Source organism: Salminus brasiliensis, chromosome 18 (genome assembly GCF_030463535.1).
Source record: "Salminus brasiliensis chromosome 18, fSalBra1.hap2, whole genome shotgun sequence".
Classification (NCBI taxonomy): domain Eukaryota; kingdom Metazoa; phylum Chordata; class Actinopteri; order Characiformes; family Bryconidae; genus Salminus; species Salminus brasiliensis.
Window position 1 is genome coordinate 32,566,366 of NC_132895.1, and position 13,276 is coordinate 32,579,641.

Here is a 13,276-nt window from a genome sequence, read left to right on the forward strand (position 1 = left end):
ATTAGCTAGCCAGCAGCGCTCGCCTTCTTTAAAAATATGGCTTTGAGGAAAATAAAAGGCACAGAATCTTACCTCACATGAGTCTCGGTGTGGTGCTCCGTTAAATTAACCGGGAATAGTTTGAGGCACGTTATTAAAAAGCTGGTTAGTTTTCTAATTAGGTTTGTTGACTAGTAAACATTAGCTAGCTGGCTAACGAGCGAGCGAGCGCGCGAGCGAGCGAGCGACCACGGTGCCGCAGCGAAGCCACAACCTCCTCCTCTTCCTCCTCCTCCTCTTCTTCATCCTCTCCGCTGCTGGTCTAAAACCTCTGAATATCTAAAGTCTGATTTTCTGAATAAAAACCTCTTCGGGTTTTAAGTCTGATCCACTTTAACGAGGATAAGCGACGTTATTGGGTCGCTTTCAACCGCTAAAGGCGGCCCGGTGCAGCGAGGCCCGGATTCGCACCGAGACACACGATGGCGCCAGAGAGCAGGGCTGCTCTTCAACTTGAAGAGGTTTAGATGAATTCTGATGGTTTATGTTATGATTAAAATGTGATTTTGAATATTGTAGAGCCACGTGACTTTACCCTTAAGGAGCTAAGCTCCATAATTTTTGTTTTTGTTTTTTTTATTTGTACGATTCCCTGTTTAGTTTAGGAGAACAGGCAGAACATCCACTATGTAGGGCTGTGGATCTCAAAGCAGCTGGCTCCCTAATCCCTAAGTAGTGTGCTGACCTGTAGTGTACTGTATTTACTGTACATTTAATAGAAAAGCTTCATGTCTGGAACCACTCAACATTTCCATTGAGGAGCTGAAGTCCAACGTTTTGGACTATTTGGTCTAGAATAGTGTTGTGTAGTGTCTGGATATTTGTATTAATCCTTATTTAGTTGGAGAATAGTCAGAATATCCAACATGTAGGGCTGGATCCCAACTCAGCTGGCTCCCTAAATGTAGTGTGCTGCTCAGACGTACTGCTCTGTATTATGCAATTCTAAGATGAACATAGAAAACTATGCTGAGCTGAGCAGCCTTATGAGTGAGCCACTGTTCCCTCGTTTGGCCTAGTACACTATAGATGGAGTAGGGAGCCACTTGGGGTTAACCTTAGCTGTGTAAGCTGCTCATATATGGTTTTGCCTCTCTCTCTATTTCTCTCTCTTTCAGGATCCAAGTCTCTCTCTGATGGTACCAGGGTTTACGGACCAAGGGAACGGTTTATTTGAAGGCTTCTGGTCTCTTGGGCTCTTATCCACATCAAACTTCAGATTTGTTGGTGGATATAGATCCTTCTGCAGCCAGCAGGGGGGGGGGGCTTCAAACCCCAGGTTTGGAATAGGAGTCTTTTCTGTGGTCTTGAGGGGTTTCTGTGTTTATCTTTAAAGCCCTGTAAGGACAGATGCTTTTATTGGTGCACTGGCCGTGAATATGACCCAGTTACCTTTTTTCTTTTTTTTTTGAAGCTAAAAGATTTAAGGGGGAGAGCGACAGAGAGAAGGATGAAGGATGATTCATCTGTCATCGATTTCATGAGCACCATCAGTAGCTTTGTCCAGACTCCCATACGCCTGGAGATAGGAACGAAAGGTGAGGAACACTTGAGCTTTAGGGCCTTAGGTGACACTTGAACACGTATGTTTAATTGATAGACTTGCACAGATTGTCTGTGATATACACCAAATGGACAAAAGTATTGGGACACGTACACGTTGCACCTACAGAAGCTTTTATGACGTCCCATTCTTAACCCTTCTGCATTAATATGGAGTTAGTCCTCCCTTGCTCTAAGCTCAGGTCAGGACTTTGACTAGAGCATTCCAAAAACATACATAGCACTTGCTCAACTACTCAACTGCGATTGAGCTTCAGCTACACGGTGCTCCGGTAGGGGATGTGGAGCTGATTAGTCTTACAGCTGTAAGGCAAATATTGAGCAGTGCGGTAGGCTTAATTAAAGTGTCAGTCTCTCTCTGGGTTCTGATGGCTTTTCAGTTGATTCCAGTGCTGCTTACAGGGAGTGGGAGTGCTCTTTTCATGTCACTCCGTTGAGAGATGATGAGTAAGTCATGGTTTTATCCTGCCGGGACTGCTCTGAAGTGGTCCTAAATGCTTACTATTAATATTCTCTATATTCTCTATATAATAGTCTAATAGAGAGTTGCCAGAGCCACCACATGTGGCCGAGGTCGAAGAAATGCTGTGTCCAAATGTTTGTGGACATAGTGTAGACATTGCTGTATGAACTAGTCATCGCAGTTGGACGCTTGTGTAACCTTCACCCTTGATTTTGTGAATATGACAATATGAATATTATCACAACGCATGGGGTCACACCACCTGACATGGCGAACAGACCCGGCTGAACCACGTCTCCAGCATTTATTCAGTTATTTCAATATTTCTGGAAGGCCTGCTGACCAGGTTCAAGAAGGTCTCCTGGAGTCTTTCTTCATAACGCCAACATCCTGCCCACTCCTTCTTAAAAGCATGGGTGGATAAAATACCTCTGTTGTCAGAAGCACTGCATGACATTTGAGGAAATCAGAGACTTTGATGCTTTAAAAAGCTGTTAAGCTATGGTTTCGAAACCGTTTTATTATGTTTAACTACCTCCATATGAGTCCGTTACCTTTCCTGCGTATTTGGCTGGACAGTCGCACCACCTGGCATGATGGGTGATGTACAACAATGTGAGAGATCTCATGACCCTTCAGCTTTCTTTCGAACCATTTTGAGCCAGTTGTCTCTCGCTTTCTGTGACATTTCGTTCGCTTTGCTCTCCAGACCGCTCCACCCCGGGGCTACACCATCTGGACTCGGGTGGGAGCGACCACGCTTGACCGTGGGAGAGCCGTTGCTTGACAGCTCAACTGCGAACATGATGAAGTGAGGCATCGTTTGGTTTGACTGCTTGGTTATTTGTGGTGTTTCTTCACAAAGTAGGCAGTGCTATGACAGTTAATGACCGACTGGCGTTGGCAGTTGGCACTGTAGGGCTGCTCAAAGAGGCAGTCATGTTATCAACGCTTCCTTTAATAGTTACAGCACGTCCCACTGCGTTCTCCAACCCGCTGTCTTGAAATGGCCAGCATAGTTTGAGGGTTTCTCTCTTCCAGCACCTCTGATTCACCTGAGTGTCTGATTCTCAAGCTGAATCAGGAGCGTCACGGCAGGGAAAATGCTAAACTGCGCTGGCGTGACCTTCTGAAATGAGAGCTCTCCTTCAAGCACCAACAAAATACCTGGTGGATAAAAGCTCAAGATCAAGTCTCGAGAGAACTCCTCTACCTCCTACGCTCACTATCTTGACCTTATAACGTTTCATAAATCACGCAGAACTCGCTTCTGCAAAGCCAGGTTTGATAAATGCAACTATTTGACCTAATACAGAGCAGATTTGTACCCTTTAGCAGTGTTGGCTGCATGTTCCGCGCACAAACGACATGGACAAAAGTATTGGGACGCCCGCTCCTCTAGAGTTGCCGTTAAAATCAAGGGTAATTGTATTTCCCCTTGGTTGCAGTCGCAGGCTCTGCACTTCCACAAAGGCTTTATACTGTATTTTGAAACATTGCAGTGAGGATTTGTTGGCATTTGGGCTTAGGCAGGTACTTATAATGGATGATTCTTGGTAGTTCACAAATGCCACTCAAGACTTATCCCAGAGGTATTGGCTGGGGCTCCAGCGCTCGAGAGAAGTTCAAGGCGTCATTTGTCATTAGGCATGGTGCCAATAAGTTCATCAGTGTGTATCTGCTCCAGATAGTCCTGTTTTGTTGGCAGTACCTCTCTCCAGGAACTAGACAAGTGTGTGTGTGTGCATTTGGGGCTCAAAGTAACTAAATACATTCATACATGTCCACAAACTTTTGTACTGTAGAAACTACAGATTTAATATTAACTTAACTAGTTCGGTAAAGAGTGGTTATGCTGACAATGCTGGTAGACCAGCTTAAGAAGACCGGGTCAGAACACCTCCAAAACATCAGGCAGTGGGGTCTTGTAGGGTATTTCTGGTGTACAGAAAAGGCCTGCTGGTGCTCTTGAAGGACTTAAAGGATCTGCTGCTAATGTCTTGGTGTCAGTCCATGTCTTGGCGGGTCAGAGCTGCTGTGGCGGCACAAGGGGGATCTATTCGAGTTAGGTTTGAGTGGGGTGGGGTTGTGGGTGGAGCCAAGAGTAGGCTTCTTTCCTTTTAAGTCTTCTTCAATTCTTCTTTTCATTTCAGATTTGTTTGTTCTTGGATGGTTTATTTCATTTGACTCCTCGTCAGTTTCGAGGAACAAAGGACCCCGCCTATAGAAAGGCGTCTTACAAACGACCAACAACAGCATTTTATTTACTAAATCTTTATTTGTACTTAAAAAACATGCTATTCATACAGTCGCAGCCTACATGCCAGATTGTGCAGCACATTCAGATCTTTACATCAGTAGTCTATATAAATAATTCATTGAAACATGACACAGGAATCTCTCATAGAGACTAAATTCATTGACGACTCTGTACACAAGTACAAGTTTGTCATGGTTTAGAGCAAGTCGAGACGCTTGTCATAGGAACGACAATATCCTACCGGAGCCCGTTGAGCCCTCACCCGAAGAACGCACCGCTTCCCGTTACACAGGGAGCCCGCCGATTCTTCAAGAGTAGCACCTCTATGTGTGTATCAGTTTGCGAACATGTCCATTATGAAAGGTTGTGGTGGTGTGAGCATGTCTACGCCCTATCTGTGAAAGTGCATGTGTGTGTGTGTGTGTGTGTGTGTGTGTGTGTGCGTGTGTATACAGTTCAGCACACAGAATGCCTCACAGAGACAAAAGGTCGACGTTTCATCCGTCACTAAGATCTGTGTGTGTGTGTGTGTGAGAAAGCGTCTGTGTGTGTATGTGTGTGTGTGTTAACACTGTCCCAGGCTGTGTTTGATGATCTCTTTGCTGGAAGGTGGGATCCGGTCGGGGAACACCACGTTGAACTCGACCAGGAGGTCGCCGCGCTGGGCGGGGTTCTTGGCACGAGGAAGCCCTTCCCCTATCAGCCTTCGCAGCGAGCCGGGTTTGATGACATCACTGCAAGGGATAGGCTTCATCTGACCATCGAGGGTGGGGACGCTGATGGTGCATCCACATAGAGCCTGGAGAGGAGAAGAGGGAGAGAGATACGGTTAATACTGTTCGCCGATGTGCTACACTAACAGTCTTGAATGAACAGACACACAAAGGCTCGATAAGAATGGGTTCCGCGAAGAGCGGCAGCTGCAAGCGGCGAGAGTGCCGACTGCTGCCAGATCAGTTCTGTCTCTCGCGCCGAACGCGAGAGCCGCGTCTCGGCTGATCTGAGAGCAGCACTCCCACACCCACTCTTCCTTAGAGAGAGCTTAGCGTAGCTGCGTGGGGGGTTATTTCAGATGCTGCCGCGTCGGAGTGGGCAGACGCCTCTTGGGCTCCAGAATAAGCCAGAGCTGGCAGAGGACGCTACGAGCTTTTCAGCCCCCTGGGGAATATATATATAATCAGGGTTGCGTTGCATAAGGTTGCGTGGGGTTCTATTGTGTATGAGGTGGAGAATGTGGGCCAGAGCGAATGAACCTTCGCTCGTTATGCAAGAGGACCTGATGAGAGACAAGTGTTGCTAATGTGTTCCTGTTCTCCTCTTGTTCTGTCTGAGTGGGTGAAAGAGAGAGAGGGAGGGGGGGGGGTGAAGAGAGTGCGTGGGAGAGGGAGAAGCAAGGGGTGGGTGAGAACCAGCAGGAGAGCGAGAGAGAAAGGAGTCACGAGGGGGGAGATCTGTGTGATGGTGCGAGACAGACAGGGAAGGTTGGGGTGTCTGGGTTCAAGAGAGGGAAGTGAGAGAGAGTGTGAGACGTGGAGGTGGTGGGGGGGGGGGAGACGGCGAGAGAGTGAGGAGGGAGAGGGACGAAGGTTGGAAGACAGATGAAAGGGAAGGGAAGGTGAGGGACCAACATGGTGAGAGACGCAGATGGGAGATGAATTGATAATAAGGGAACACAGTAAGCGCGAGAGCCACAGGATGGCCAGACGAGAGAGGAATCTGTAATGAGAGGACAGGGAGATCGAGAGAGAGTGAGAATGACTGGATGGTGAGAGAGAGAGAGAGAGAGAGAGGGAGGGAGGGAAAAGTGCTAGTGTGACTGTGATGTGCGAGTGTATGTGTGAAGATGCTAGGATCTGCAGAGTGGAGGAGATGATGAGCAGGAATGGCGGGGGAGTGTGTGAGTGTCTGTGAGTATGTGTGTGTGAGGCTGCGGGAGAGTGGGAGTGCTGCTAAATTTAGCCGCAGCGCTCTGCAGAGGCTTATCGAGTAGCAGAGACTGCGTGGGAGGGGAACAGGACACGCTGTACTACTAAGACGCTCGCTCGCTCGCGCATGCTCACCTCGCGCAGAGTGATGGTGGCGGTGTAGACGACGTTGGAGCCCTCTCGTCGGAAGTGGGCGTGCTTCTTCTCCTTGACCAGGAAGGCCAGGTCATTGGGGGCGTGGCCAGGCACCTGGTGACCCTCTCCTGGGAAGGTGATCTTGGTCCCTTCCTTCCAGCCTTTCTTCACCTCCACGTCGATCACCCGCTCCTCGGGCTGCAGGGTGTTCTTATCCGTCTGCCGGAGACGCGTCACCTTCACCCGCTTGGTCACGCCCGTGAGGATGTCCTCCAGGCTCACCTGCAGGTCGTGCACCTCGGTCACGGGGTGGGCCCCGGACGCCTTGCCGGCTTGCTGGCGGGTGAGGTGGGGCAGGGGGTTTCTCAGGAAGGGGTTGAAGAGGTCGTCGTCTGAGTCGAACTCGAAGTTGAAGAAGACGCGCCAGGCGTGGGCGTCGGCCTTGGGGCTGCTGTGGGCGGAGTCTGTTTTGCTTCCAGACGAGGATACGCCCCCTTTTGTTGAACCTGGGGAGGAGAGAGGGAGGGGAATCTGTGTTAGTTGTTTGTCGTCTCAGTTGAATGTTTGGAGGACCCCCAGAGGACCACTCGTGTAAATAGTCTGCAAAATACCACCCTTTGCTCCTCCCTGTAGTGGTTACCAAATTTGGACCCCGTTGATGGAATTATGTAATGTGCACCCAAATACAGTAATAGGCAGTGTGTGTGCATGCAGGGGGGCTCGCAAGGGGCCGATGATTAATGCATGAGCTTTGCAGCTGCCTGCATGTGACCCAGCCGCTTCAGCATGGCTGTGTGCGTGTCTGCGCATGCGCCCCTCAGTGTGTGTGTGTGTGTGTGTGTGTGAGCACGTGCTTGCAAAGCTCAGCGTTCCCCTCAAGTGGCTTCAGAAACTCACCTTGCTGGTCATACAGGCTGCGTTTCTGGGGGTCCGTGAGGACCTCGTAGGCTTGAGCAATCTGCTTGAACTTCTCCTCGGCGTCCGCCTCTGGGTTCTTGTCGGGATGGTAGCGCAGCGCCAGACGCTTGTATGCCCGCCGGATCTCTTCCTCGTTGGAGTCGCTCGGCACCCCCAGCACGGCGTAGTGGTCCACACATGGTGGAGACGGAGGAGGACTGGGCACCTCAGGGTCCTCGTGCACCTCCTGTTTCAGAAAGAAAGGGAGACGGTTAGAGTGGGGTTCGAGCTCCTTGCTTGTCCTCAGGTCGCCCCTACTGATGTAAGGCACCTGTGTGCTGTTTGGACTTTCAGAACTAATGGATGAAGAGAGCTTCTCGGTTCTGCACATGCTAAGCTAACTTTCAAAGCTAAGAGGCCCTTCAAATGCAATGCAAATCTAATGGATGTTATAAAGGATGTTATAAGGGTAAACCTGAGCCTAGAGGCTGTGTAGACTAAGCAGTAAGTGTAGCATCACAAGCATTAGTAGCATTCACTCAAACTTCAGTCCAAACAAAAAGTCTCGCTATTGCTGAGCAGGTTCAAGTTTGCAGACCGAAACACGAGCGCAAAAAGTTTGCTCCCAAGATCCCGAGGGAAGTCCTACCTCTGAGGTCCAGCCTTCCTCGCCGTGGATCACCCGCACTTTGCACTTGACGTTCTTGTGCTTCACGCCGAACTGCGTCCAGATGAGAACCATGGTGATGAACTTGTGGTGTGGAGTGGAGGCCGGCTGCCGCTAGTGATGCTGATGCTGCTAGAGATGCTGCACCGATCTGACTACTGCTCGTTCTGCCTCCCCGAGCCTCTTTTATACTGTCTCTGCGCGCACACGCGCTCGCAGGCCGCCCACGCTCTCCGTGAGAGAAAGCGAGCTTCCCCAGGCGGGCACACAGAGGAGGGAGGGGGGGATTGCCTCGCGCTCGCTCTGCACCATTGGCCCGTCGGCAGCTCGGCGCGAGCGCGTCACGCGGATGCAGTGCAGCCCATCTCTCCATGTGGAGAAGTGTTTCCGGAATTTAAAATAGGTCCCCATCTCTCACATACACACCACCACCCTCCTCCGCCTCCCCCTCCCTCTCCTCCCTCTCCTGCTGGTGCTGCTTCTGCTGCGCTCACCATCACTGATTCAGCAGCGAAGCGAGCACGGGCTCTCCTGGAGCCGGGCTTTAGGGGAACACTTTGAAACCGAGCCAGAACACAGAAAGGAGTAATGCAGGATCTCACGCTTTGAGTCTGAGCTTATGAGCATGCTTATGCAAATAATCAGCCATAACATTAAAACCATTGACATGGAACAATCAGCCTGCTCAGCACCCCAATCAGCAACGTGACCAGCCTGACCAGCATGACCCCATTTAATCAATATGACCAACTAGACAACCAGCTTTATAGACCAGCTAGTCCATCAAGGTCATAACATCCGCTATTAACCTGCTAGATGACCAGCTCTTCGATCAGCTTGACCATTAACGACCAGCTTGGATCATCCAAAACCAGCTAAAAGCAGCCAAAGCTGATCTTGTGGTGGATTTTACTGTAGGGTTACAAACCGTGGTTGCCCTGCGCCAGTGGCACCTGTCAAGAGGTGGGATATAGTGAACTTCTAGACAGAGACTGGGTCAGAACATCTCCAAAACAGCAGCCGTTCCCAGTATGCAGCGGTCAGTACCCCTCAAAAGCGCTCCAAAACCGTTGAAAGGGCGACAGGGTCACAGGCACCCAGGGCTCACTGATGCTCATGGAGGTCCCGCCTCACAACTTGCAGGACTTTTGGATAGAAATCTGCTGCTTCGGGGGTCTTGTGGAGTCGATGCCTTCAGAAAGTTAGGCAGGTGGGTTGATCAGGGTACATATTGTTTTGCTGTGCCTGGCTTGTAGACGGGGGTTAGATCAGGACACTGTGTTCGAGGGAGCGTACCTAAATAATTAATGCGTTCTATAAATAAGCTGTGCCAAAAATATACCCCATCATGAATTCCTAATGAGCTGAATTTAGAGGTGGGTTAGATGTGTGTGTATGTGTGTCTTTGTGTGTTTGTCCAGACATCCGCATTGTCCTCCCCACCCCACCCAAACGCTAACGAGGGGTGCGTGCGTTCCGTGTCTGCTCCGTCTCTGAAGAAAAGGATGTACTGCTGCTGGTCTGGGCTGGGAAGGCACCGCTGCGCATGCGCTCTGGCGGAAAAGCCTCTGGGAGAGGCGCACGGTTGCGCAACGGAGCTGCTTCCCGGTTCCTCTACATACATGGCAGCGCTTCCTCAGCCAATAGCGCACGGATTCCCGGAGCAACCGGAACACGGACAAATGTGGAGAGGAGGGAGCTTCGGGCTCGCACACAAAGGCAGCGAGAGATTTTACTGGAATCTGTGCCATGTAGACGGTGCGGTTGTGTGTGTGTGTGTGTGTGTGTGTGTGTGTGTGTGTGTGTGTGTGTGTGTGTGTGTGTGTAAGAGAGGGAGAGGGAGTGTGTGTGTGTGTGTATTGCATATAATGTTAGACACTCGTAGTGGATGCATGTCAGTGTATATGGACGTGTAGATCAAAGTGTGTGTGTGTCTGCTTTTGTTTCTAGGTCGCTCCTTTTCAGTCCAGAATAGGACCCCCCCCTCCCCTCCCCAGGGGTGTGATTTTCTGTATGTGTGTGTGTGTGTGTGTGTGAGAGTGAGTCGTGACCGTGTGCCTGCAATGATCTTCAGCGCGTGACCAGCGGAAGTCCAGCCGGGCGCACGGCTGTGAGCCCCATAATTAGCGCTACTGGTGTCGAGCGCAGCGCCTGAGGGGGGGTGGGGGGGTGGGGGGGGAGACTGGACAGACCAAACACGAGGTGCAATAAGGACATTTAGCAGCCGTTTAGCATGAATCTGATCACAGACACTATACGTCCCAAAGTTAGTGGACATCCCTTCTAATAAATGCATTCGGCTTCTTTATGTTGCAGCTATTGCTGACACAGATGTGCAAATGCACACACACACACACACACACACACACACATAGCTTGTGTAGTTGTTGTAGAGAAGGAGTACTGCTAATAGAATAGGACTCTCTCTCTCTCTCTCTCTGGAGCAGATAAACATTGATGAACCTGTTGGCTCCATGCTGCCTAATGCCAGGCGTGGGCTATAGAGGGGTATAAAGCCCCCCAGCACTGAGCTGCGGAGCAGTGGAGGATCTGTGTTCTCGGGAATGATGGATGGTGGAGCTCCATCCAATACATCAAATCCTCACACCTATGCTCTACCTCCAAAATCTAGTAGAAAGCCTTCTTCCCTGGACAGTAGAGACAGTTACTCCAAAAAAAACAGGAGAAACTCTTTTTAATCCCCTTGATTTCAGAAGAAACTATTAATGAGGAGGTGTCCCAATACTTTTGTCCATATAGTGTCTCTTGATAATTCAGTGCACACTTATGAAATACACAGCAAATGGCCCATTTAAAAGACTGGGGAAGCTATTCTCCCTCTGTCTGGGTGTGCGAGTGAGAGAAGGAGACCGAGTGAGTGTGATGTGTAAAAGCTGTGAGCTGTGGGGGTATGGAGTTCACAGGTACTCGCTGTTCTGCACCCCTCCCTCCCCTTCTCTCTCTCTCTCTCTCTCTCTCTTTCTCTCTCTCTTTCTCTCGCTCTCTCTCGTGTCCCCCCCCCCCGTCTCCCGCTCCCCTTTTTTTTTTCGAGGGGAGTTATGAAAGGTTAACTTTTGAGTCACGACTCAGTTGAAATTGGACAACTGCTGAATATCAGATGAGCTTTAGTGTCAGATGAGGACCCACTAGTGAAAGCAGGGGAGAGTATAAGGGATCGCTTAGTGCTGGACAGTACAGAGGTCTGATGGGGTGTAAGGATTCCAGCAACCCTGATTCCATACATTGATTGTTCTATTTTTAGCCACAGTCCGTTTGACCAAACATAGACTGCAGGACTAGATCCACAGGGTTGTGGTTTGGCTGATATGTGCTGATACACTAGGGCTGAGTCCACCTAGATCAGCCTTGCAGAGTGTAGACAACACAGACAGTACTGATTGTATAGACAGTAGAGACACTACAGCTGGTATAAACATTATAGACTATGTTGAACGCATAGATGGTGTAGACAGTATAGATGATATACAGTACACATTACAGACTGTATAGACTATCAGTGGTATAGACGATAGAAACGTACTGTACACATAGATAGTATAGGTGGTATACTGTACACAGACAGTATAGATAATAGATGATCGAAGCATACTATACGTATTATAGATAGTATAGATGTATACTGTACACATTGTAGACAATATAGACAGTAGACACGGACAGAATAGATTATAAAGATAGTATAGAAGATATACTTGTTCTAGGTGGTATAGAAATAACCATACTGTGCACAATTATAGATAGTATGGATGGTAGACTATACACAGACAGTATAGATAATAGACGTACAGACAGAGTAGATGTTATAGATAGTATAGACGGTATAGATGATAGAAGCATACTATACATATTATAGATAGTATAGATGTATACTGTACACATTGTAGACAATATAGACAGTAGACACAGACAGCGTAGATGATATAGGTAGTATAGACGATATACTTGTTCTAGGTGGTATAGAAATAACCATACTGTGCACAATTATAGATAGTATGGATGGTAGACTATACACAGACAGTATAGATAATAGACGTACAGACAGAGTAGATGTTATAGATAGTATAGACGGTATAGATGATAGAAGCATACTATACATATTATAGATAGTATAGATGTATACTGTACACATTGTAGACAATATAGACAGTAGACACAGACAGCGTAGATGATATAGGTAGTATAGACGATATACTTGTTCTAGGTGGTATAGAAATAACCATACTGTGCACAATTATAGATAGTATGGATGGTAGACTATACACAGACAGTATAGATAATAGACGTACAGACAGAGTAGATGTTATAGATAGTATAGACGGTATAGATGATAGAAGCATACTATACATATTATAGATAGTATAGATGTATACTGTACACATTGTAGACAATATAGACAGTAGACACTGACAGCGTAGATGATATAGGTAGTATAGACGATATACTTGTTATAGGTGGTATAGAAATAACCATACTGTGCACAATTCTAGATAGTATAGATGGTAAATTGTGCACAGACAGTATTGATGGTAGACATACAGATATGGTATAGTTAGTAGACGATATACACGTTATAGACAGTATCGATGTTAAAGGCATTCTATACATATAGATAGTATAGATGTATACTGTACACATTGTAGACAGTATAGCCTGTAGACACAGCGTAGATGATAGAGATAGTATAGATGATATACATGTTGTAGATGGTATAGATGATAAAAACATACAATGTACATATAGATAGAATAGATGTATACTGTACACATTGTAGACAGTATAGCCTGTAGACACAGCGTAGATGATATAGATAGTATAGATGATATACATGTTGTAGATGGTATAGATGATAAAAACATACAATGTACATATAGATAGAATAGATGGTATATGCACAGGCTAGATGATATACTGTACATATAGACAGTGTAGAAAGATAAATGATAGACATATTATAGACACTATGGATACAGATGGATACTGTATTTTAGTGTGTGTGTGTGTGTGTGCGTGCATATATATATAGTATACACAGTATCGCTGGTATGGATGATGGAAACACACCATACATGTAGATAGTATAGATGGTATATACACAGTATAGATGATATAGATGGTAGAAATGTATACTGTGCAAAATGTAGAGAGTAAAGAGTAAAGAGCAGATGTATAGACCATGTAGATGGTATCGGTAGTGTAGATGGTTTAGATAATACATGTACTGTATTATCCAGCATAGACAATATTTACATTATAGAGGGTATATAACTCATTATAGACTGTATATATGGTATAGATAGTGTAGACAA

The 13,276-nt window shown here is 47.4% G+C and overlaps 1 protein-coding gene across 2 annotated transcripts; it reads right to left on the reverse strand.

Moving 5' to 3' along the window:
- Positions 1 to 4,737: 4,737 nt before the first annotated feature.
- On the reverse strand, positions 4,738 to 8,087 carry LOC140539066 (dnaJ homolog subfamily B member 5). Of its 2 annotated transcripts, XM_072661677.1 has the most exons (4): positions 7,932 to 8,087; positions 7,283 to 7,529; positions 6,386 to 6,891; positions 4,738 to 5,124 (listed from the first exon to the last, which is right to left on the reverse strand). In XM_072661677.1, exons 1-4 carry the CDS (start codon positions 8,022 to 8,024, stop codon positions 4,891 to 4,893), a joined length of 1,080 nt encoding a protein of 359 aa, XP_072517778.1. In that variant the 5' UTR covers positions 8,025 to 8,087; the 3' UTR covers positions 4,738 to 4,890. The 2 variants fall into 2 exon arrangements, with proteins under 2 accessions (XP_072517778.1, XP_072517777.1); XM_072661676.1 differs by having other exon boundaries at positions 7,283 to 8,013.
- Positions 8,088 to 13,276: the final 5,189 nt, after the last annotated feature.